Genomic DNA, 24,557 nt, shown 5'->3' with positions numbered 1-24,557 from the left:
GCAAGTAGGTGTGGTTCTGAAAGGCCAGGAGGATGAGATGAGCAGGGAAAAACAGAAAGCAGCAGCCGGAGGGAAAGCGGGAAGGCAGAGCTGAGAACGGGGTGCTCCTGGGCCAGCCGGGGCATCCCCAGGCCTTGGGACAGCCAGAACTGCGGCCTACCTTTGAGGCTTACTGATGAGAATTGAGGGCCGATGAAAATGTTGAGTGCAGTAAGTCAGAAAGGAACAAACAAATGTCACACATTGATGCATATATATGGAATCTAGGAGGATGGTACTGATGAGCCTGTTTGCAGGGCAGCAGTGGAGCTGCAGACACAGAACAGATGTGTGGACACAGAGCGGGAAGGAGAGGGCGAAGGAGAGGGCGGGGCGAATTGAGAGAATAGCCTGGAAACATGTACATTACCATATGTAAAATAGATAGCCAGTGGGAATTTGCTGTGTGACCACAGGGAGCTTGAACCTGTGCTCTGTGACAACCTAGAGGAGTGGGAGCTGGGAAGAAGGTTCAGAGGGAGGGGACCTATGTATAACTATGGCTGCTTCATGTCGCTATGTGGCAGAAACCAACACAGTATTGCAAAGCAGTTATCCTCCAATAAAAATAAATAAATATTTTTTAAAATGTGTTACAGTTAAGCTGAAGGGAGATGGGTTTGGTATGTGAAATGAGTGAAATTAACCTGCAATGGGGTTGCTGTAATAATCTAACTGTAGGTTTCCAAGGGCCTAGACTAGGATGGAGCTTGTGAGAATGGAGAGAGAATGGAATCGTATACAACAGATTTATTTTTATAACTTGAGAGGCCATATTCTTAAAGTTTAATGGAGGTTGAGATATGTGAAGATCTTCCAGATGTAAGGGAGCCTCCAGCTGTATGGGAGATTACATGCATTATAGAGGAAGAGACATTAGAAAAGATGACAGAATCTGCATGACATGAAAACATGTTGGTAATTCCATGAAATTAGTAAAATTTTTGCCTGGCTTCCTGAATTTGGCTTGAGTTAAAAAGAAGATAGGGCTTCCCTTGTGGCTCAACTGGTAAAGAACCTGCCGGCAATGTGGGAGACCTGGGTTCGATCCCTGGGTTGGGAAGATCCCCTGGAGAAGGGAAAGGCCACCAACGCTAGTATCCTGGCCTGGAGAATTGCATGGACTGCATAGTCCATGGGGTTGCAAAGAGTCGGACGCAACTGAGTGACTTTCACAAAAAGAAGATAAGAGAGGCCTTGAATTTATTTGTAGTGTTGAGAAGCATGTTTCAGGTTTCATGGAGAATTTTTCCCTCCCTTATTATCAATGACATCCCACCATTCTCTTAAGAGCCAAACCAGTGTCCAAACTGGAATCAGCTTTTCTTTCTTTACTCCCTTCATTAATCTCTGTATCCAGTCACCCCAAACTATGAAGTCTTCCCTTTTAAATGTTTACTTTATCATCGTCCTGTCCTCAGCATTCCTAATGCCTTCCTCCTAAGCCCACCTACTCTCATATTTCTTTCCTTGAATATTGATAACTGACCATTTTATAGGTACTTAGGTGGAAGGGGCTATTAGTGCGTGTTAGAATTGAACAAAGGATAGTCCGAAGTAGCATGCTAAAGTCGCTTTAGTAATGTCCGACTCTTTCTGACCCTATGAACCAAGCCCACCGGGCCCCTCTGTCCATGGGATTTTCCAGGCAAGTATACTGGAGTGCGTTGCCATTTCCTACTCCAGGGAGATCCTCCCAACCCAGGGATCGAACCTGTGTATCTTGTGCCCTGCATTGGCAGGAGGATTCTTTACCATTAGTGCCACCTGGGAAGCCCCACTTAAAAGTGGAGAGGCATAAAATTTTCATTTGTGAATAGATTTTTTTCTTAGACTAATTAAAACAGTGGTCCAGCTGTTGCATCCTTAAGGAGGCCACTCACTGGCAACTCTGATAATGGGCCTCTGTTCAAAATCTCAGCCAAGCAGGTAATCTGTGAATTTTAAAAGGGATGAGGAGGGACATCCCAACTTGAACCAAAGGATGGTGAGAGGGAGAAGCCACACCTTGGATGGCATAGAGGGGGCACTCCTGAGCCTTTTATCTTTCAAGAGGGACAACCCCTTTGGGAACAAGAGCTAGCGGGGCTTCTGAAAATTGACTCTTGGAAACTTCCAGAAGGGATGACCTCAGCGTCTTTTCTGTTATTAGCATGAAGCACAGAAGACAGCTCCTGGTCATTAGGAAAACCAGGTTAAGAAAATCACTTGTTTTCCACTGTGTGTTTCCTTAGACCATTTTTCTGGAATACAAAAAAGAAGCTAAAAACATCCTAAATGTTTTAGGATTTATCAGCTGTATTATGTACTTGCAACACTATTTACCTGAGTACAGTAACCAGTAGTATTTTGATGTATTCAAGTATGACATAATGCACACGTGTGTAATCAAAATAATTAAATTGTGACACTGTAAGGCCAGGTTATAATATTGCATACAGCATTCTTCATGTGATTCATATCTTTATATTTATGGCTTAACACTGCCAATCTGAATATCGATGATTTATTTTCAGCCGATCAGAATATCCATTCTATTTTTCAGCTTCTCCAGTTGGCAACGGTTATATCAAGCCTCCAGTTCCACCTGTGTCTGGCACACAGAAGGAGAAAGGGCCCCCAACCATGTTACCCATCAGTGTGGACCCAGACAGCAAACCCGGAGAGTATGTCCTCAAGAGTTTATTTGTCAACTTCACCACTCAGGCTGAGCGCAAGATTCGCATCATTATGGCAGAACCCCTGGTGAGTACACACAGAAGACTTGTGTCCTTTTCAGTCCTTTTTGATGTCGAATATAGATTTTACAGCTCTAAGAAGGGATGAAGGATGGATGTTTTTTGACATCGTGTGTGTGTGTGTGTGTGTGTACTCAGTCATATTTGACTCTTTGCAACCCCATGGACTGTAACCCACCAGGTTCCTCTGGTCCATGGGATTTTTCAGTCAAGAATGTTGGAGCGGGTTACCATTTCCTCTGCCAGGGGTTCTTCCTGACCCGGGGATCGAACCTGTGTCTCCTGTATCAGTAGATGGATTCTTTAACCACTGCCACCTGGGAAGTCCTTTTTGATACCATAGGTAATTTTTCAGTCAGTTCACTTCAGTTCAGTTGGTAAGTCATATCCGACTATTTGCGACCCTATGGACTACAGCATACCAGGCCTCTGTGTCCATTGCCAACTCCCAGAGTTTGCTCAAGCTCATGTCCATTGTGTCAGTGATGCCATCCAACCATCTCATCCTCTGTCATCCCCTTCTCCTCCTGCATTCAATCTTTCCCAGCATCAGGGTCTTTTCCAGTGAGTCAGTTCTTCACATCAGATGGCCAAAGTATTGGAGTTTCGGCTTCAGCATCAGTCCTTCCAATGAATATTCAGGGCTGATCTCCTTTAGGATGGACTGGTTGGATCTCCTTGCAGTCCAAGGGACTCTCAAGAGTCTTCTCCAACACCACAGTTCAAAAGCATCAATTCTTCAGTGCTCAGCTTTCTTTATAGTCCAACTCTCATATTCATACATGACTATTGGAAAAACCATAGCTTTGACTAGATGGACCTTTGTTGACAAAGTAATGTCTCTGCTTTTTAATATGTTGTCTAGGTTGGTCATAACTTTTCTTCTAAGGAGCAAGAGTCTTACTTTCATGGCTGCAGTCACTATCTGCAGTGACTTTGGAGCCCCCCAAAATAAAGTCTGTCACTGTTTCCACTGTTTCCCCATTTATTTGCTAGATAGATGGGACCGGATGCCATGATCTTAGGTTTTTGAATGTTGAGCTTTAAGCCCACTTTTTCACTCTCCTCTTTCACTTTCATCAGGAGGCTCTTTAGTTTCTCTTTGCTTTCTTCCATAAGGGTGGTGTCATCTGCATATCTGAGGTTATTGATATTTCTCCTGGAAATCCTGATTCTAGCTTGTGCTTCATACAGCCCAGCGTTTCTCATGATATACTCTGCATATAAGTTAAATAAGCAGGGTGACAATATATAGCCCTGATGTACTCCTTTCCCAATTTGGAACCAGTCTGTTGTTTCATGTCCAGTTTTAACTGTTGCTTCCTGACCTGCATACAGACTTCTCAAGAGGCAGGCCGGATGGTCTGGTATCCCCATTTCTTTAAGAATTTTCCAGAGTTTGTTGTGGTCCACACAGTCAAAGGCTTTGGCATAGTCAATAAAGCGGAACTCTCTTGCTTTTTTGATGATCCGGTGGATGCTGGCAATTTGATCTCTGGTTCCTCGCCTTTTCTAAATCCAGCTCTAACATCTGGAAGTTCATGGTTCATGTACTGTTGAAGCCTGGCTTGGACAATTTTGAGCATTACTTTACTAGCGTGTGAGATCAGTGCAATTGTGAGTTAGTCTGAGCATTCTTTGGCATTGCCTTTCTTTGGGATTGGAATGAAAACTGACCTTTTCTAGTCCAGTTGGCCACTGCTGAGTTTGCCAAATTTGCTGGCATGTTAAGTGCAGCACTTGCACAGCATCATCTTTTAGGATTTGAAATAGCTCCAACTGGAATTCCATCACCTCCACTAGCTTTGTTCGTAGTGATGCTTTCTAAGGCCTGCTTGACTTCATATTCCAGGATGTCTGGCTCTAGGTTAGTGATCACACCATCGTGATTATCTGGGTCGTGAAGATCTTTTTTGTACAGTTCTTCTGCGTATTCTTGCCACCTCTTCTTAATATCTTCTATTTCTGTTAGGTCCATACCATTTCTTGTGCCCATCTTTGTATGAAATATTCCCTTGGTATCTCTGATTTTCTTGAAGAGATCTCTAGACTTTCCCATTCTATTTTTTTCCTCTATTTCTTTGCATTGATCACTAAGGAAGGCTTTCTTATCTCTCCTTGCTATTCTTTGGAACTCTGCATTCAAATGGGTATCTTTCCTTTTCTCCTTTGCCTTTCGCTTCTCTTCTATTCATAGCTATTTGTAAGGCCTTGTCAGACAACCATTTTGCCTTTTTGCATTTCTTTTCCTTGGGGATGGTCTTGATATCTGCCTGCTGTACAATGTCATGAACCTCCATCCATAGTTTTAAAAGATAATATTTACGTTTCCTGATTTAAGATAATTGAGGCTCAAGGACCTTAAAATAATTAGGAGATAGAACTCAGCAGCGTACTTCACCACTGGGTTTAGGACAGATAAGCTTAATTTGACATTAAGAAGTATTAAAATTGTAGAAAAATTGTGTTCATAGTCTCTGCTGTGTCTGTGTACTTTAGTCAAAATCTTTTGTCCTATCTTTAAAGTAAAAGACAAAAAAAAAAAAAATCATCATCCTTCAAGGGGTTGCCAGAGCTCCTAGTCTGAGAACAAATAGACAGATGGTCTCTGTGACATATTATCCAAGGAAGTTTTTTGATTCATTCATAAGTACCATTCTGTTACCTGAAAATTGGAAGACAGGAAATTGTTGATTAAATTGATTAATGCCCTTCAAGTCAGTAGTCCGTATCTTCTTTGCAAATGATTCTGCTGCAAAATAAGGCTTGTGCTTCAGGCTTATGTTAATTACTTTAACAAGAGCTCTAAAGACAGAGTGCTAAATCTCAAAAGGATAGTGGAAAGGAAAAAAGTCCAATTGGAATATTCAGATTACTTGTCTCCTGACCTTGGCGGGCCACTCACAATAAGAGAAAGGAAAGGAATTCAGAATGACGCCGCTCTTTCTGTGAAGCTTGGCTTTGTACCTCCTGTGAAAAGATTGGGACAGGAGAAGAGGTCTGAGGTTGGCTTGAAGGCATCATAGCTTAAAATAATTAAATATAATATTGAGCCCATAGCCTGTGCGTGCTCAGCCACTTCAGTTATGTCCAACTCTTTGCAACCCTATGGACTGTAGGAGCCCATAGCCTAAGTCTCTTGAAAAACTTATGATACTCAGCATCATCTTTTCAAAATGATCTTCATGAGGGACTTCCCTGGCAGTCCAGTGGTGAAGACTCTGAGCTTCCAATGCAGGGAGTGTGGGTTCAATCCCTGGTCAGGAAACTTAGATCATACATGCCATGTGAGGCAGCCAAAAAAAACACAAAAACTCTTACCAATAATAATAATAATAATAACCTTTATAAGAATCACAATTTAACATTTGGAAATCAAAATTCAAGGATATTTAAATGCTTTGAATATTTGTAACCCAAAAGTTACAAACTTTGCCTTTAAACGTTTTTATTAGATCAATGAATTCTAACTTCCTATTAAGGAAAATGTTTTCTTGGCTTTACAGTTTAAATCATTTATAATAAACCTTAGTACTCTAGCTTTTCCCCATTCACCCATGTGTTTGTGTTTCTAGTGCTTTTACTACTAATAATAGCTAATATTTCTGGAGTGCTTAACTGTGTGCCAAGCACCGTGCTTAATGTATTATATATCCTTTAATCTTCACAATGACCCTAGGTAGAGAGTATTTGTGTACCTGTTTACAGATGGGGAAAGCTGGCACAGAGAGGCAAAAGTGATCATCCAAGGTCACACAGTTTTTATTTGAATTCAAGCTGGGTCTCTCCAGAGCCTACCTCAGAACCATTCTACACTCTGCCAGTCTTTGCATGGGCATCTTCATAGGAAGATACTTTCTATGGTATCTTTACTTAAGAGACTTAAGTAAAGTATTACTGAAAGCAACAGAGGGCTTTCCTGTAAATGGGGTCCAAAGAATCACGTACCTTCATTCCCATTGCTCAAAACAGTGCTGATCCCTGGAAGCCTCTGAGCTCCTTGGGAGGTGTGGGGGGAGCCAGGCCACCTCCCCAAGATGGAGGGTAGGGAGCTACCTGGGTTCCAAAGATCCTGGGAGAGTTTAAGAAGAAGAAAGAGGAAAGGCACAAGGAAGAATCCTTTCACTCATTGACAGAGGAAACGTGCCAAAACACATCAGGGCTCTCTGAAATTGTGTATCATGGTAGATTTTTTCCAAGAAACTAGTAAGTTACACCTTCCCAAGTGGCGCTAGTGGTAAAGAACCTGCCTGCCAATGCAGGAGACATAAGAGACATGGGTTCGATCCCTGGTTTGGAAAGATCCCATGGAGGAGGAAATGGCAACCCACTCCAGTATTCTTGCTTGAAGAATCCCATGGCCAGGGGAGGCTGGCGGGTACAGTCCATGGGGTCGCAAAGAGCCAAACATGACTGAAACGACTTAGCGTGAGGTGAATAGAGGTACTTAGAAGGCTGGATTGTGAACATCCCTGTTTCTAAAATAATAGTTTAGGTGCTGTTGTTTAAGGATTCAGGAAGTGAATTAGATTGGGTTTAACTTCTTCGTCTTTAGTTTACTTCGTTTGGAATGTGTTTGCATAACATTTTTCTTCTTGGAGTAAACATTATGTCTGAGAAACTAACATGTTCCACAGCGTGCTTTTAATTAGAGGTAGACATTTCTGTTCCTTTCTCTGAGACAATTTAAAGGGCCCCAAACAAGAAAAATGAAAAAAAGTGTAAGCTGTCTTCATCAGCAAATCTTCACTGTGTGCCCAGGGTGAGAGAGTTTACTAGATGCTGATGGCCAAGTAGATGGACATTGTGTTTTTAGCTAAAGAAATGTATTCAATCAATTTTCAGTATTGTTGCTTTTTATAAAATGAGACTAATCCTCTTGTATTTTTTGGCAGAGGTATAAGCTTCTGTGCCATTTCCTTCTCTTGTCTGTTGAAAAGTGCTTAGTAATTTTTGCCCTTGAATTTGTTTACTTATTGGACAATAAATGTGAGTAGATGCTGTGGTTTGTTACCTGAGTCTAATTTAAATGTGTGTTTGGCATTTTGTTCTAGAGCCCTAGTAAGAAGAGGTGTTATTTTTGATATATGTGTAATATGTTTAAAGTCAATTCTGAATAAATGTCCCTAGTATTTCTCTTACAGAAGTTGACTTTATTTAGAAAGATGTTGGATCCTTTAAAGTTTGCATTCATGTGGATTTGTATCATATCACAAAGTTGTATTGTCTTATCTCTAATATAATTAAAACTTGTATGGGAGTAGCAAAGGTAATTTTTAAAAACTTGGAAGTATTGATTTATTGTTTATGGGGCTACTCAGGAATCTGTATTTGTTTTCTTTTTAAAAGACTGAAACCTTCAGAATTCCACATCAGTTAGGCTGCATGAGATCAGTTATTTACAATGTTAAATTAAAATTGTACTTATGAATTACTGATGTCCAGATAGCTAACTTAAATGGGGGGGAAAGGACAGGAAACAAAGATGTTCCATGAAGATAAAATATTAGATTTTTTTTCTTGTTAAAGATGTTTCACCAGTTTAGCAATATTGTTCTTCATACCTAAAAGATGCTCAGGTCATATTCATTAATATTTATGGATAAGTCAATAATTTTACTCAATTTCTGTTGCTTTATGAGGTCATTTGATAGCATTTGCTCCTGGCTGGTCTTACTATTATTTCACTTTTCCCAAGCAGTGTTTTAAACAAGGTCAGTTGGGTCATCTGTAATTTTTTATACTTTTATCTCAAAACAGAGAAAGTACAGAAAACAGCAAGTAGCAGCTGCTGTCCCTCTTGCCTCCTGCTCTTTTCCTCTGGTTTCAAATTTATTTTTCCCAAAGTGTATCTTTTTATAGTTCTTTAAGGTATAATCAGTGGCGGGTAAACCACTTGGTTTAGTTTATCTCAGACGCTTGGATTTTCCCCTGAATGAGCAGTGATATTTCAGCTGAGAATAGAATTCTAGTTTCACATTTATCCTCCTTCCAGACTTTTGCCAATAAGTTTCACCATGTTGCCTCTAGCACTGCTGTTGAACAGTCTGGTTGATTTGCTATTTGTTTGTGGATTATTTACTTTTTTCTCTGTCTGCTTTTATGTTTTTGTGTTTTTTTTGCTTTGTCTATAGCTTTCTGCAGCTTCACTACACTCTGTGTTGAGATGTGGATTTATTTCTATTTTCCTGTTTGAGACTTTATGCTTCTTAAATTGAAGGCTCATGTTTTTCATCAGTTTTGGAAAATTCTTAGCCATTAATTATTTGAAGATTACCACTTCTCCACTTTTCCTCTTTTTTTCTGGCATTCATATTAGATACACATTGCTCTATTACCTGTCTTTTTACCCTTCTTTAATTATTTCTACCCCTCTATCTTGCTGCTGTATTCTGAGTCAATTCCTCAGGTCTAATCTTCAATTTATTAATCCTCTCTCAGGCTATAGGACTTCCCTGGTGGCTCAGTGGTAAAGAATCCACCTTTCAATGCAGGAGACACAGGTTCAATCCCTGGGTTGAGAAGATACTCTGGAGAAGGAAATGGTAATCCACGCCAATATTCTTGCTTGAGAAATTTCATGGACAGAGGAGCCTGATGGGCTATAGTCCATAGGGTCACCAAAGAGTCAGACATGGCTTAGCAGCTAAACCATGACAACTCTTGGGCAGTGTCTAATCTGTTGTATAACGTGTCCAATGAGAGTTATAACTTTAGTGATATAATGTTTTATTTCTAGAAGTATGTTTTAAAATCTATTTAGGTGAGGACTTTTTTTAATTTGAGGGGTACCTTATGTTTAGAACTTCTGTTGTGTCTTTGATCACCTTAAACATACATTTTTGTTTGTGTCCTCTCTTAGGTTAGCCCCAGAATCTTCACTGTCTTGGGCCAAATATTATATTAATTTCTTGGTTTGGGAATTTCTGTACCTGGAAGGTGATACAAATATAAGCTCCAAACTCTTTTAAGACTGTGGTTTAAAATTCTTGGGGAGGATTTTGTTGTATTTACCTAGAACTGAGGCAGGGACCATTGGAATATCTTTTCATCTTCTTGTGCCAGTACATAGATTTGTCCCTAGCCCACTGTTTCCTTGTTGAGGACCACACGTTATGTGGGCATCTTATCTCTAGTGCCCCACCTCTCAAGGTTCACAGCTTTGTTTCCTGTCCCCAAATGGACAACAACAAAAAGCCTCCGGCATAATGAGACCAGTAGTCCTCCCTCTGTGCATCCACTGTATCACCTCCTATCTTTCTGCTTTTCATTTCCCTTTTCCTTTCTTGTGGACTCATTTCTTCACTTTAAAAAGTCCTATATTCCACTCACCATTTTCAAGTGTTTATATCCTGTGAACCTTTGCATTATCTTGGTCTATTATCCTGCCAGGGCCCTCTACAGAATTCTTGATTTGCCTTTCATGCAGATAAGGACAGGGTGGGTCTTTGCATTGTGAGGTTCCTATACAAGCAAACATTCCCATGGCAAGATGGGGTGACCCCAAGATGAATAAAAGGAAGAGTGAGGAGATTGTCTAGTCAAAGCTATGGTTTTTCTCAATAGTCATGTATGGATGTAAGAGTTGGACTATAAAGAAAGCTGAGTGCCAAAGAATTGAAGCTCTTGAACTGTGGTGTTGGAGAAGACCCTTGAGAGTCCCTTGGACTGCAAGGAGATCCAACCAGTCCATCCTAAAGGAAATCAGTCCTGAACATTCATTGGAAGGACTGATGCTAAAGGTGAAACCCCAATCCTTTGGCCACCTGATGGGAAGAACTGACTCATTGGAAAAGACCCTGATTCTGGGAAAGATTGAAGGCAGGAGGAGACAGGGACGACAGAGGATGAGATGGTTGGATGGCATCACCAGCTCGATGGACATGGGTTTGAGTAAACTCCGGGAGTTGGTGATGGACAGGCCTGATGTGCTGCAGTCCATGGGGTCACAAAGAGTTGGACAGGCTTAAAGCTCAACATTCAGAAAACGAAGATCATGGCATCTGGTCCCATCACTTCATGGGAAATAGATGGGGAAACAGTGGAAACAGTGTCAGACTTTATTTTGGGGGGCGCCAAAATCACTGCAGATGGTGACTATAGCCATGAAATTAAAAGACGCTTACTCCTTGGAAGGGAAGTTATGACCAACCTAGATAGCATATTCAAAAGCAGAGACACTACTTTGCCAACAAAGGTTCGTCTAGTCAAGGCTATGATTTTTCCTGTGGTCATGTATGGATGTGAGAGTTGGACTGTGAAGAAGGCTGAGCACTGAAGAATTGATGCTTTCGAACTGTGGTGTTGGAGAAGACTCTTGAGAGTCCCTTGGACTGCAAGGAGATCCAACCAGAAGGAGATCAGCCCTGGGATTTCTTTGGAAGGAATGATGCTAAAGCTGAAACTCCAGTACTTTGGCCACCTCATGCGAAGAGATGACTCATTGGAAAAGACTCTGATGCTGGGAGGGATTGGGGGCAGGAGGAGAAGGGGATGACAGAGGATGAGATAGCTGAATGGCATCACTGACTCGATGGACGTGAGTCTGAGTGAACTCTGGGAGTTGGTGATGGACAGGGAGGCCTGGCGTGCTGTGATTCATGGGGTTGCAAAGAGTCGGACACGACTGAGTGACTGAACTGAACTGAGCAACTGAACTGATGATTTGTATAGGTGGAGTCAAAGGAGAGCAGGTTTTCAGGTGAGGATGATGGAGGACCAGAGGACAGATGCTAAAAGTCAATGACACCTTCAGGAGTGAGTGGTCTAGCGTGGATGGGAGATAGAAAGGATGTGCTTGCCTGTCAGCATGTGTATAGCCCACTGGCCCCTCTTCCTGGAATACCCTTAGCTCTTCATCCTGCCTTCATCTTTCAAGGCCCAACTCAAATACCTCATCATCTGGAAAGGTTATTTGATTTCTTCCCTGACTCCACACAATTATACAGATGTGGATATATGTACCTGTAAGTCTCTATCTGAACCACCGTATCATTATCTCAAGCAATCTGGCTTCATTAAATAAGAGTATTAGAATAGATTAGAATAGAAATAGAATAGAATAGAAAAATGTCAGGACATTATAGGTTTTAAGGGTACATGTTATTTTATGAAACTTTCAGTTGTGTGTATATCTACCAGACCTTGATATAAAATGTATATTTTTATGATGAGTAGGGGTGAAGGATACAGGAATTCTTTTTTAAGTTGAAGAATTTAGGAATTCACTGGAGGACCAGCAGTTAGGACTGCTTTCACTGCTGAGGGTCCAGATTCAATCCCTGGTCAGGGAACTAAGATCTCACAAGCCATAGGGAGTGGCCATAAAAAAGAAAGAAAGGAAAAAAGATGCACTTTACTATCCTTTATGTTCCTTACAGGCATTACTGTGTCTTATCTACACACGCACACATACAAATACACATATATCTCCATGTCTAGAAAGTCTCCTTTATACACAGTAGACAGTAAGTGTTTTTTTTTTAATGAATAAGTATATGAATAAAAGGAATGGATAGATGAATGGATGAAAAAATATTAATATGGTAGTTCAAAAAGAATGTAGGATCCTGTATGTTTCTCAGGGTCATCTTGCCAACCTCTGAACTGATAATAATGGATTTTGTTCTGTCCTTTGTACCGCTCAGCAGATGAAAGCCCTACAGTCTGCTGAGTAGACGTTAATTCTTAGCCTTCAGCCTTGGGCCATCTAAGGACACCTTATTATTCACTTATATGGTTGCTGCTCCCACTTCACCCAAGCAGTGTGTGGAGAGGAGCGTCAGGTTGACTCTTAGCGGTCAGACTAAGCCTCAGAGTATACGCTTTCATTATCTCTGCGTCTCTCCATTTATATAGCATCTGTCACTAGGAGTCACAGGCGATTACCTTCTCAAAAAACTCTTTTCCAAAAAATCAAGACTCTCCAGCCTTTCAGAATTCATTAGCTCCCATAATCTTGACTTTGGAGATTTAATGGGCGAGAAGAGATAAAGCTGAAAACAAAGCAGCTTTTCATCCAGGCTGATCTGAATTCGAATCCTGATTCCACCTCTTTAGTGTTGGAAGGCCAGTCAGTCCCTCTCCTTTTTTCCTCATTTGCAAGAGCCTAGCTCGTGGGTGGGAGAAGGCAATGGCACCCCACTCCAGTACTCTTGCCTGGAAAATCCCATGGACTGAGGAGCCTGGTGGGCTGCAGTCCATGGGGTCGTGAAGAGTCAGACATCACTGAGCGACTTCACTTTCACTTTTCACTTTCATGCATTGGAGAAGGAAATGGCAACCCACTCTAGTGTTCTTGCCTGGAAAATCCCAGGGACGGGGGAGCCTGGTGGGCTGCAGTCCATGGGGTCACGAAGAGTCAGACATCACTGAGCGACTTCACTTTCACTTTTCACTTTCATGCATTGGAGAAGGAAATGGCAACCCACTCCAGTGTTCTTGCCTGGAGAATCCCAGGGACGAGGGAGCCTGGTGGGCTGCCGTCTATGGGGTCGCATGGAGTCGGACACGACTGAAGCGACTTAGCAGCAGCAGCAGCAGCAGCTCGTGGGTGGATGAGAGAAGTCAGGGTAATAGGTGGAGCTCTGACATAATTCCTAGCACCTGCCAGATGCTGCGTTGTCACCATCACCATGATTCTCATGGTCGCCTAGAAACTGGTATCAACTAAGTAAATCCCCTAGTGTGTTTCTCTGGCGGTCATCCTGGGGCTTCCTCGCTGTGCTGTTCAGGAGGAGTCGAGGCTTGAGCAGAGTGGCTGGCTGCCTGCTGTGGCCATGCCCTGTCATTGTCAGGTGGTTGTTCTGAACTCCACCTTGGCGATGAGAAAGGCATAGCCAAAGCTGATTTGGGCAGAACTGGTGTAGATTCTTTAGGGACTTAAGCTCTGAGAGGTGACGAGGCAAACTAACAAAAGTTTATATGACAAGGCAACACCCCTGCTCTCTCACCTTAGAGCCAGCAAAATATCAATACTTGAGGTTTATGTGGGTGTACCTTGTGAGGACTTAGGAAGTGAAACCAGGGATTTGAAGTGGATCTACGTAGAATGGTTTTCCAAGGCTTTCCAAGAGGAAATTTCACAGCGTCTTGAGCGTAGGGATCTGGGAGACAAGTAGGAACACTGTAGTGTTGGGAAGCCAACGGCCTGAAAAGTAAAAGGCTGGACTACTCAGCTAAGTAAAACACGTTCGGAAAATTTCAAGAACGTTCCTTTCTCTCACTCATGTATTTAAATGTGTTGAAAACCTCAGAAGGAAAAATAATCTAATTTTATTAGTCATCTAATCAAACTGATGTTTCCTGTTTTATTGAGATAAAATTGGTACGTAACATTGTATTGGTTTCAGATGCACAGCATGCCAATGTCATATATATCTTATAAAATGATCACCACAATAAGTTTAGTCAACATCCATTCCTTACATGGTTACAGTTTGTGTGTGTGTGTGTGTGTGTGATGAGAAGTTTTTAATGTAATCCTATTTTAAAGGAACTTTTGGAAATTAGTTATTTCTCTCTGTGGTGGGTCTTTGTTGCTGCATGGGCTTTTCTTTAGTTGGGAAGAGCAGGGACTACTCTCTAGTCTCACTGGAGTGGCTTCTCTTGTTGCAGAGCACAGGCCCTGGGCTTCAGGAGTTGTGGTTCCCGGGCTCTAGAGCACAGGCTCAGTCATTGTGGTGCATAGGCTTAGTTGCCCCAAGGCATGTGTGATCTTCGTGGACCAGAGATAGAACCCATGTCTCCTGCGTTGCCAGTCAGATTCTTTACTACTGAGTCACCAGGGAAGCCTGAGAATTCTTGAGATTTACTCTCTTTGCAACTTTCAACTCGGTATTGTCAGCTGTAGTCACCCTGCTGTACCTTATGTCCTCAGAACATACGTATGTAATAACCAGAAGTGTGTGCCTTCAAGAATCTTCAACCACACTTCTCAGACTGCTTGTTCTGTCCACCCTCCTTCCTGTAATTTGGCCAATACACAGGAAACTTGGTTTTTCATCAGAGCTCTGCTACCAGCCTGTGCTTCCAACAAAGTCACTTAAGTGTGATTCATCATGGTTTTTTCTTTTATGAAATGTTTAGAGTCAAGCCCAGTTTTACCTCTGGTGTACATAACAAATGTAAGCATTAACTCTCCACATCTCTGAGTGAATAAGTCACATCCCAGTGCATCCACTCAGGTTAAAGCCACCATTGTCTTAGCCGGGAGCTGCAGTGAAGCGAAACCAGGTACGGAGCAGAGTTTTCATCCAGATCTACAGTCTATCAGCATACAATGCCAATAATAATAATAAGAAATTCTGACTCACCTAAGACTTAGAAAGCAAGTGATTTATTCTCTGATACCTGGAAAGAGGAAAAGACCTGCATCACCTCAGAGAACACACCCCTTTTATCCTGTCCTTCATTAGAGCCTAGAACTGAGCAGAGCTTGCCGTCCTGTAACAGTCTGGTATTTAAAAACACTTTTCAGATGAAAACCCATGTGACATTGGGAAGGTTTTATTTTTGGAATTGCTCAAGTCTTGGTAGCCTCTGCTCACAAAACAGTTAATGGAGGCAATAGTATCCCTGTATTGAGCTTGGAGCCTAGGTGAGGGGTGACAGACAGTCATAGAGATGCTAACTGAGGGATGCAGGAGGGAGTCTTAATAATCACATGATGGGACCTAACTTGTTCGTTTCACTGGTGGCTCAGATGGTAAAGAATCTGCCTGCAATGCAGGAGACCTGGATTCGATCCCTGGGTCAAGAAGATCCCCTGGAGGAGGGCATGGCAACCCACCAATGTTCTTGCCTAGGCAAGCCCTATGGACAGGGGAGCCTGGCGGGCGAGAGTCCATGGGGTTCCGAAGAATCGGACACGACTGAGCAACTAAGCACAGCTGGTTTGCTAACATAAGAGACACAAGTCAGGGAATTTCTGTTGTTCAGTTGCTTGCTGCTGCTGCTAAGTCGCTGCAGTCGAGTCCGACTCTGTGCAACCCCATAGACGGCAGCCCACCAGGCTCCCCCGTCCCTGGGATTCTCCAGGCAAGAACACTGGAGTGGGTTGCCATTTCCTTCTCCAATGCATGAAAGTGAAAAGTGAAAGTGAAGTTGCTCAGTGATGTCTGATTCTTCGTGACCCCATGGACTGCAGCCCACCAGGCTCCTCCATCCATGGGATTTTCCAGGCAAGAACACTAGAGTGGGTTGCCATTTCCTTCTCCAAGGCATGAAAGTGAAAAGTGAAAGTGAAGTTGCTCAGTTGTGTCCAACTCTGCAACCCCATGGACTGCAGCACGCCAGGCTTCCCCGTCCCTCACTATCTCCCAGAGTTTGTTCAAACTCACGTCCATTGAGTTGGTGATGCTATCCAACCATCTCACCCTCTGTTGCTGCCTTCTCCTGCCCTCAGTGTTTCCCAGCATCACTCTTTTCCAATGAGTTGACTCTTTGCATCAGGTAGCCAAAGTTTTGGAGCTTCAGCGTCATTCCTTCCAATGAATATTCAGAATTGATTTCCTTTAGGATTGACTGGTTTGATCTCCTCACTGTCCAAGGGACTCTCAAGAGTCTCCTGCAGCACCACAGTTCGAAAGCATCAATTCTCTGGTGCTTAGCCTTCTCTATGGTCCAACTCTCACATCCGTACAGACTACCGTACATGATTTATATTTTAATATAAGACTAAAAATAAACTATGGGGCTTCCCTGGTGACTCAGTGGTAAAAAATCCATCTGCCAATGCAGGAGACATGGGTTTGATCCTTGGGTGGGGAAGATTCCCCTGGAGAAGGAAGTGGCAACCCACTCCAGTATTCTTACCTGGGAAATCCCATGGACAGAGGAGCCTGGTAGGCTACAGTCCATGGAGTCACAAAGAGTTGGACACAATTTAGCAGCTGAACAACAAAAATAAACTAGAAGTAACACAGAAGAGTGTTTTGATGTACAAGTGTTTAAAGAATCCAGGATGCCACTCTTGGTTGTGGGACAGCAGTCACAGTGAGCTGGCACAGATGTGGAAAGCCTGAGCAATTAGCTATCGACTGCATTACCACATGTGAATGTGGTTCTAGATTCAGGCGGCCCTGCCTGCTGACACACCTTTGTTTCTTGGCCTTGCATCTCAGGCTTTCAGCTCCTCCTCTGCCTGATGTCACAGACTGGCAACAGCATAGCTCTCCAGTTAACCCCTAACTGAGCAGGACACTGTGCCGTAACATTGACACAGGTGACCTGCCACCAACAAGCCAAGTACGGAGAGGGTTCTAGTAGTTTTAATGAGTCTGATTGTGGCTGTAAGGAAGCATAGCCTTTTGTAAGTGAAATACACACTCACCCAACCTCCTCTTAGGATTTCAGACCGGATCTGACAAGAGCCAAGAGACTACGGTTGTTCTGTAGTCTGTTTGTAGTTATAAAAGAGCTCTTTTTCGTTTGTTCTGGTGCCTCTGGCCTGTACATGGATTGAACATTCTGCTGTGGTCTTGTGTCTCACCTCTTCAGATACCTCAGTTGTCTGCTGATGTCTAGATATCAGAAGATATCAGATCCTTTCATCAGGAACTTTTATTTTTAATATTTAAGGAATTTGTGAATTAGGAAATCCTGCTGTACTAATTGAAGGACAGAATTACTGTCTCTAATTAAATTGGGATCTTTATATGGTGGATTTTCATGAAAACTATTATAATTAGTCATGCTTATAGCCTGATGAAGAGAAGTGTTAGTCGCTCAGCTGTGTCCAACTCTTTCAACCCCCGGACAGTAACCCACCAGGCTCCTCCGCCCATGGAATTCTCCAAGCAAGAATACTAGAGTCTGATGCCATGCCCTTCTCCAGGGGATCTTCCCAACCCAGAGATCGAACCTGGGTCTCCTGCATTGCAGGCAGATTCTTTACCAACTGAGCCACTAGGGAAGGCTGATAGCCAGTCACTAACCTCAGTGTTGACATTTCAAGATAATATTTCATCATGATCAGAATTTGCAAATTGGTGGGGTGTTTTTTTTCTCATTGTTGCATATGCCAGTCTGACAACCAGATGTTACACAGATGTCATCTAAAGATGTGCAAATAGCAGAAAGAGCACCTTTAGTATCTCTCTGCACTGTGGATTCAAGTTAGCTTTCCAGAAGGACAACCAGCTAGTGTTTTTATCCAAACTTCTCTTAGTAGAGACTCTTGCTCAACAAACCTAATAAGGGAAATGTGAAAAGAATAAAAATAATTTCTAGATTTACTTTCCTACTGAGTATAGAGATAGAATTAAAGCAGTGCTGTCCTTTAAGGAGACTAAGAAACAATTCAGGTCAGATAAGAAATATTTATATCACTCTTGACAAAGTACTGGATTATTTTCCAAGTTATAAATAAATATATAACTTTTAAAATAGCTTTTTCTTAGCAAAGCAGCTCAACCTGGCACCCTTTACTTAATCTAGTAAGACTTTCACCAGGAATCTGAAAACTCACCCTAAGCCAGAAACAAAATTCTATTAGTAGCTGAAACCAGACATAATCATTGAAAGGTTGCACTGGGCGGCTGAATGACGTGATCTTTCCAGTGAGCTCACAAACTCACTTTTTTTCCGTGTACTGTTCAACTTGAAGTTTGTTTGCCTTGTTAGGAATATTCTTGGATTGATACAGATGAAAAGCTGTTCTTTGTGACTGTTAAATGGGCTTTTTCGGCCATGAAATGAAATTTAGTATACCATGAGAGTGAAAGTTCGATTGAACCTTACAGCCAATAAACCATATGGAAAGTATCATGAAGTCATTTTAAAAAAAAGAAAAAAGCACCAGAGAGCTTTTTATTTCAATGTAACAGTATCCAGTTCAATTCATTCATGAGTGAGGCTATAATTTTTATGGCCAGTGACTATGAGAAGATGATCAAAGCTGCTTCTTTTTGAGAATACAAAACCAGGGGAATGTTGTTCCTCAAGTTATCTCCAGTCTAGCCTTTTTGATTATATGCTTAGCTTTACTGCTTATAGAGATATCGTTTTAACACAAAAGATCATTTGAAAATACATCATTTTTAAAGTGACAGAAAATACCAATAAAAGTAAGTTCATTAATGTGACATAATAAACATTGAAGGCCCATTCTTAAAATCACTATGATCTAATACTGCTATGTTTCCACACAGTATTTTGCATTTGACTTTCCTGAAAGTCAGTGATACAGTTTCAGGCAGCAGTAGTCTTCAGCACCATAGTAATTTTAACTGGCTAAAATTCTAAAAGTCATGCATTAACAAGAAGACATATTTTATTAGGTATTTTTTATTTCCATTTACATGTATATCTAATATTTCCAACTTCAGTGATTCTTAAAAGTCAGCATTCCATTTGATGGTATTTTCAAATTTTAGGAATTTCTACTCAATTCATAGGTTGTAGTTATAGAAGTTTGTGGAAGGTTAGGTAATATAATCTTTAAATAGTTTTTTGTTTGACCTAACATGTAAGTATTGCTTTTTTAATGAGGGCTTCCCTAGTAGCTCAGTTGGTAAAGAATCCACCTGCAATGCAGAGGACCCTGGTTCAATTCATGGGTCGGGAAGATCCACTGGAGAAGGGATAAGCTTCCCACTCCAGGATTCTTGGGCTTCTCTGGTGGCTCAGCTGGTAAAGAATCCACCTGCAATGTGGGAGACATGGGTTCTATGCCTGGGTTGGGAAGATCCCCTGGAGAAAAGAATGGCCACTCACTTCAGTATTCTGGCCTGGAGAATTCCATGGACTGTATAGTCCATGAGGTCATGAGGTGACAAAGAGTTGGACAGGACTGAGTGACTTTCACTTCACATACCATGAGGGCTTCCCTGGTGGCTCAGATGGTAAAGAATCCACCTGCAATGTAGGAGACCTGGGTTCAATCCCTGGGTTGGGAAGATCCCTTGGAGAAGGGAACGGCTACCCACTCCAGTATTCTTGCCTAGAGAAGTCCGTGGATAGAGGAGCTTGGCGGGCTACAGTCCATGGGGTCACAAAGAGTCAGACACGACTGAGCGACTTTCCTGTTCACTTTCACATACCATGAAGTTCATCATTTTGTGCAATTCAGTGAGTGTTCACAAAGCTGTACAATACCCACTACTAATTCCAGACACTGCCGGTTAATAGCACTTTAAAAGAGTGAGTAGATTTTGATCTACTTTTTTTCCAAATCTTTATCTTCTGGAGTTTTTATTTTACCAGAAAACCATGCCTTTTTTTCCTTGGTTAAGGTAACTGGGTCATTTCAGTTTTAGCTGGGAAGTTTTGATTGCCTGCACAAATCTGGGTATGTAATGAACATATATAACGATGATCATGAGAATACTGCATATGAAATTGCCTGTTTGGTCTCATGAGTAAAACCAAAATTCAAGATACTTAATGGACTGTGGAACCTTCAGAGGAAGGAAAATGCTTACCCATGAGTCAAGCCAAATTCTGATTCACAAATGGCCGAGTGGCAGCATTCCCTGCACTCTTCGTGCTATTTTTTATCAGGATTGTTTTTTATCAGGTGGTTTTTAACAGAATTGCCTACCCTCCTCCCTTTGGTCTTCAAGAAAATAAAATGCCTTTCAGACAGATGAGGGATTCTTCTCATTCACTCAGTGAAGAGGTTTACTTTAAATCAGTATCATTAAAGTACAATTTATATACAATAAGCTACATGGGATTAAAATCTATGATTTGATGAATTTTGACAAATTTGCACACCCATGTCAGCATCACCACCATCCAGATCCAGAATGTTTCCATAATCCTTAGGAGTTTGCTGAGGCCCTGTGCAGGCCCATAGCACCACCTGGGGCCTCGAGCAACTATTGATCTGTGTGGAGGTTAATTCCCAGTTTCTAGACTTTTATATAAATGGAAGCCACATAGGGTGTACTCTTTTGTGTCTGATTTTCACTGAGCATAGTACATTTGAGGCAGTATCCATTTATTATTAATCAGTAACTCATTCATCTTTATTGTTGAGTAGAATTCCATTTAATGTATATACTGTAAAGAGTTGGACACAGTTGAGCGAATGAACCACACCAGCGACCACAATGTGCTTATTAATACTTAGTTACCTTTAAATGGTCTTTGGGTCAAAACAGAATGTTTGAGCACAATTTTGACCAACGCAAGTCTTTTTTTTTTTTCTTATTCTTTTTAAGATTCTTTCCCATTATAGCTTATTATAAGATGCTGAATATAGTTCCATGTGCTATACAGTAGATCCTTGTATTTTTATGTGTATTATTTAATACATATAGTAATGTATATCTCCAATCCCAAGCTTTTATTATCCCCTCCTCCCTTCTCGTTTTAGTAACCATAAGTTTGTTTTCTGTATTTTTGAGTAACCAGCACAAGTCTTGATTTTCACAGGTCATGCTAACAATTATACTAATGTATATTATATAAAGTGTTGTGAAAGTAGCTTACAGATAGACAGACACTGCTTTTTAACTTTCAAGTGCAAGTGATTGTACTTGAGACTATGCATTATACAAAGAAGAATAAGACAGGTTTTTATTTTGGGGCTTTTCTGTCACGTTTCAGATGCACTAGTTTTAACCTTAACCCTAGCACATGGGCAATAATAATAATAGTTCATCCTTCTGTATAGTACCTATTGAGTGCAGGCACTGTTCTTAATAGTTGAATCATATCAACTCACCTAATTTTCACATCAGCATCATGGGATCAGTAGGTACTCTTATGCCCCACTTCACATACAAGGAAGCAACTTGTCAAAAGTCACACAGTACATGATGGGGTTGGGACTCAGCACAGACCATCCATCTCCTGGAGTCTTGCTGTTAACCACTATACTCAAGGCCTCCGTAGTTTTTTGGTCAGAGAAGCCGAACTTGGGAGATTTAGTAAGATGTACCAAAGGTGGTGTAGTTGGGCTTAATGTCCTGATTCAAATCCTGGTTTGATTGACTTCAAAGTTCAAGCTCTAGTTGACTTGAGAAGGGAAATGTATGAGAATAACCAGGATGGCTTTTGTTAGGTACCCAGGAACTAAAGAACAGCAAAAGAGCTATGTAAGAGTGAAACCTCTATCACTTCTTATAGGAGTGATCAGGGAAAGTGTGGTGGAATAAATGAACCTGGTACTACGGGTAGAATTTCTTTGACAAGAGGTGGCTTGGTTAGTCTGAGAAGGGTGTGTGTGTGTTTGTGATGTGGTGGTGGTGGTAGTGTTCAGACGCTGAGTCATGTCTGAGTCTTTGTGACACCATGGACTGCAGCATGCCAGACTCCTCTATCTTCCACTATCTCCCAGAGTTAACCCAAATTCACATCCACCGAGTCAGTGATACTGTCTAACCATCTCATCCTATGCTGCCTGCTTCTCCTTTTGCTTTGAACCTTTTCTGGCATCAGGGTCTTTTCCAGTGAATCAGTTCTTCGCATCAGGTGGCCAAAGTATTGGAGCTTCAGCATCAGTCCTTCCAGTGAATATTCAGGGTTGATTTCCTTTAGGATTGACCAGTTTGATCTCCTTGCAGAGTCTTCTCCAGCACAATTTGAAAGCATCAATTCTTTGGCGCTCAGCTTTCCTTATGATCCAACTCTCATATCCAGATGTGACTACCGGAAAAACCGTAGTCTTATCAGAAGATAAATCAGAACATGATTGATTTCACATCCCCAGCAGCATCCCTGGTTAACATAAACATTTGAGGAGAAAGACCAGCCTGTGAGGAACACAGAGAAAGGATATCTAAAGAATTCGGAGGAGAAAAAGTGGGGGATGGAAGGAATTGGGTAGAAAAAGGAATCAGCAGTAGTGTTTCACTGCAGCTAAGAATTCCAAAAAGAAAAGTGCTGAGAGATGGCCGCCAGATTTGTTGTTTGGGAAGTCACTGGGCTTCTAGGGGCCCAGTTTTTTAGTGATGACACAAGGTCAGATTGCAGGTGGTTGAAGAAAGAGTTGGAGAGGAAGGGCAAGACTGAAAGTGTAGATCACTCATTGGAGAACTAAGGATGAGAAGGGAGTAGAAAGAAAGCAGTAGCCAGAGATGGAAGTGTGGTGAAGGCTAAGATGAAAAGTTCTAAGTGAGCACAAGAGCCAGGAGAGCAGGGCAAGGGAGACTGACCTTTGCGGAGTGAAGAGCTGATTGATGATTCAAGGTCCCAGAGGAGGCAGGGAAAGATGCATCCATGTGTAAATGTCCACTCAGTGGATGTGGCATGCACAATTGGGATGTGTGTGTGTGCTCAGTTCAGTTCAGTCGATCAGTTGTGTGTGACTCTTTGCGACCCCATGAATCGCAGCACTCCAGGCCCCCCTGTCCATCACCAACTCCCAGAGTTCACTCAGACTCATGTCCATCGAGTCAGTGATGCCATCCAGCCATCTTATCCTCTGTCGTCCCTTTCTCCTCCTGCCCTCAATCCCTCCCAGCATCAGAGTCTTTTCCAATGAGTCAACTCTTCACATGAGGTGGCCAAAGTACTGGAGTTTCAGCTTCAGCATCAATCCTTCCAATGAATATTCAGGGCTGATCTCCTTTAGGATGGACTGGTTGGATCTCCTTGCAGTCCAAGGGACTCTCAAGAGTCTTCTCCAACACCACAGTTCAAAAGCATCAATATTTCGGTGCTCAGCCTTCTTCACAGTCCAACTGTCACATCCATACATGACCACAGGAAAAACCATAGCCTTGACTAGACGAACCTTTGTTGGCAAAGTAATGTCTCTGCTTTTGAATATGCTATCTAGGTTGGTCATAACTTCCCTTCCAAGGAGTAAGCGTCTTTTAATTTCATGGCTGCAGTCGCCATCTGCAGTGATTTTGGCGCCCCAAATAAAGTCTGACACTGTTTCCACTGTTTCCCCATCTATTTCCCATGAAGTGATGGGACCGGATTGTGTCCAACTCTTTGTGACCCCATGGACTGCAGCCTACTAGGCTCCTCCCTCCATGGGATTCTCCAGACAAGAGTACTGGGGTGGGTTGCCATTTCCTATTCCAAGGGATCTTCCCAACACAGGGATTGAACCCATGTCTCCTGCATTGGCAGGTGGGTTCTTTACCACTGTGCCACCTGGGAAGCCCCTGCACAGTTGGGATATGTTGGGACAAAAAAAGTCAAAATACCAACAAAATAGAATGTAAGCCAGAAAAAGATGAGAGAAGGTAGCATCTTAAATTTCTTGGTAGCTGCCGTAGTTTAAGGAGAAGGCAATGGCACCCCACTCCAGTACTCTTGCCTGGAAAATCCCATGGGTGGAGGAGCCTGGTGGGCTGCAGTCCATGGAGTCACGAAGAGTCAGACATTACTGAGCGACTTCACTTTCACTTTTCACTTTCATGCATTGGAGAAGGAAATGGCAACCCACTCCAGTATTCTTGCCTGGAGAATCCCAGGGACAGCGGAGCCTGGTGGACTGCCATCTATGGGGTTGCACAGAGTCGGACACGACTGAAGCGACTTAGCAACAGCAGCAGCCATAGTTGTTTTTTTTTTAAAGCCTGTGGGAGCTTCTCTTTTGTTCAATTAAAATGAATATTAACTTTGTAAATAATTTTAATTGAGGTTTCCCTTCTGGTGTTCAAATAATGGATTTGTCCTAGAAACTGTTAGGTTTGTTGGAGAAACTGACTCCTCTGAAATGTGCAAAGCCAGCTGCAAATAGGACAGATTCTCTCAAGAGTTTTTTAATTTTTAGAACAAATGCAAAATATTCCTCCAGATTTGAATCTACCTTCTCATTTCACATCCCAGGGTACCAGGCAGCATCTCACTTGCTGTTGAAAAGTGGAAGTG

General features: G+C 42.1%; 1 protein-coding gene across 1 annotated transcript in view; it reads left to right on the top strand.

The window, feature by feature from the left end:
• FRY (FRY microtubule binding protein) overlaps window positions 1-24,557 on the top strand; it is a 248,280-nt gene that overhangs the window by 48,159 nt on the left and 175,564 nt on the right. Inside the window, 1 exon segment of the mRNA XM_070380441.1 lies at window positions 2,585-2,784. Coding sequence (XP_070236542.1) covers window positions 2,585-2,784 — 200 coding nt within the window.

The sequence above is a fragment of the Bos mutus genome, chromosome 12 (genome assembly GCF_027580195.1).
Source record: "Bos mutus isolate GX-2022 chromosome 12, NWIPB_WYAK_1.1, whole genome shotgun sequence".
NCBI lineage: Eukaryota > Metazoa > Chordata > Mammalia > Artiodactyla > Bovidae > Bos > Bos mutus.
Note: the sequence above shows the minus strand (reverse complement) of the source record. Positions and strands in the feature narration are given on the sequence as shown.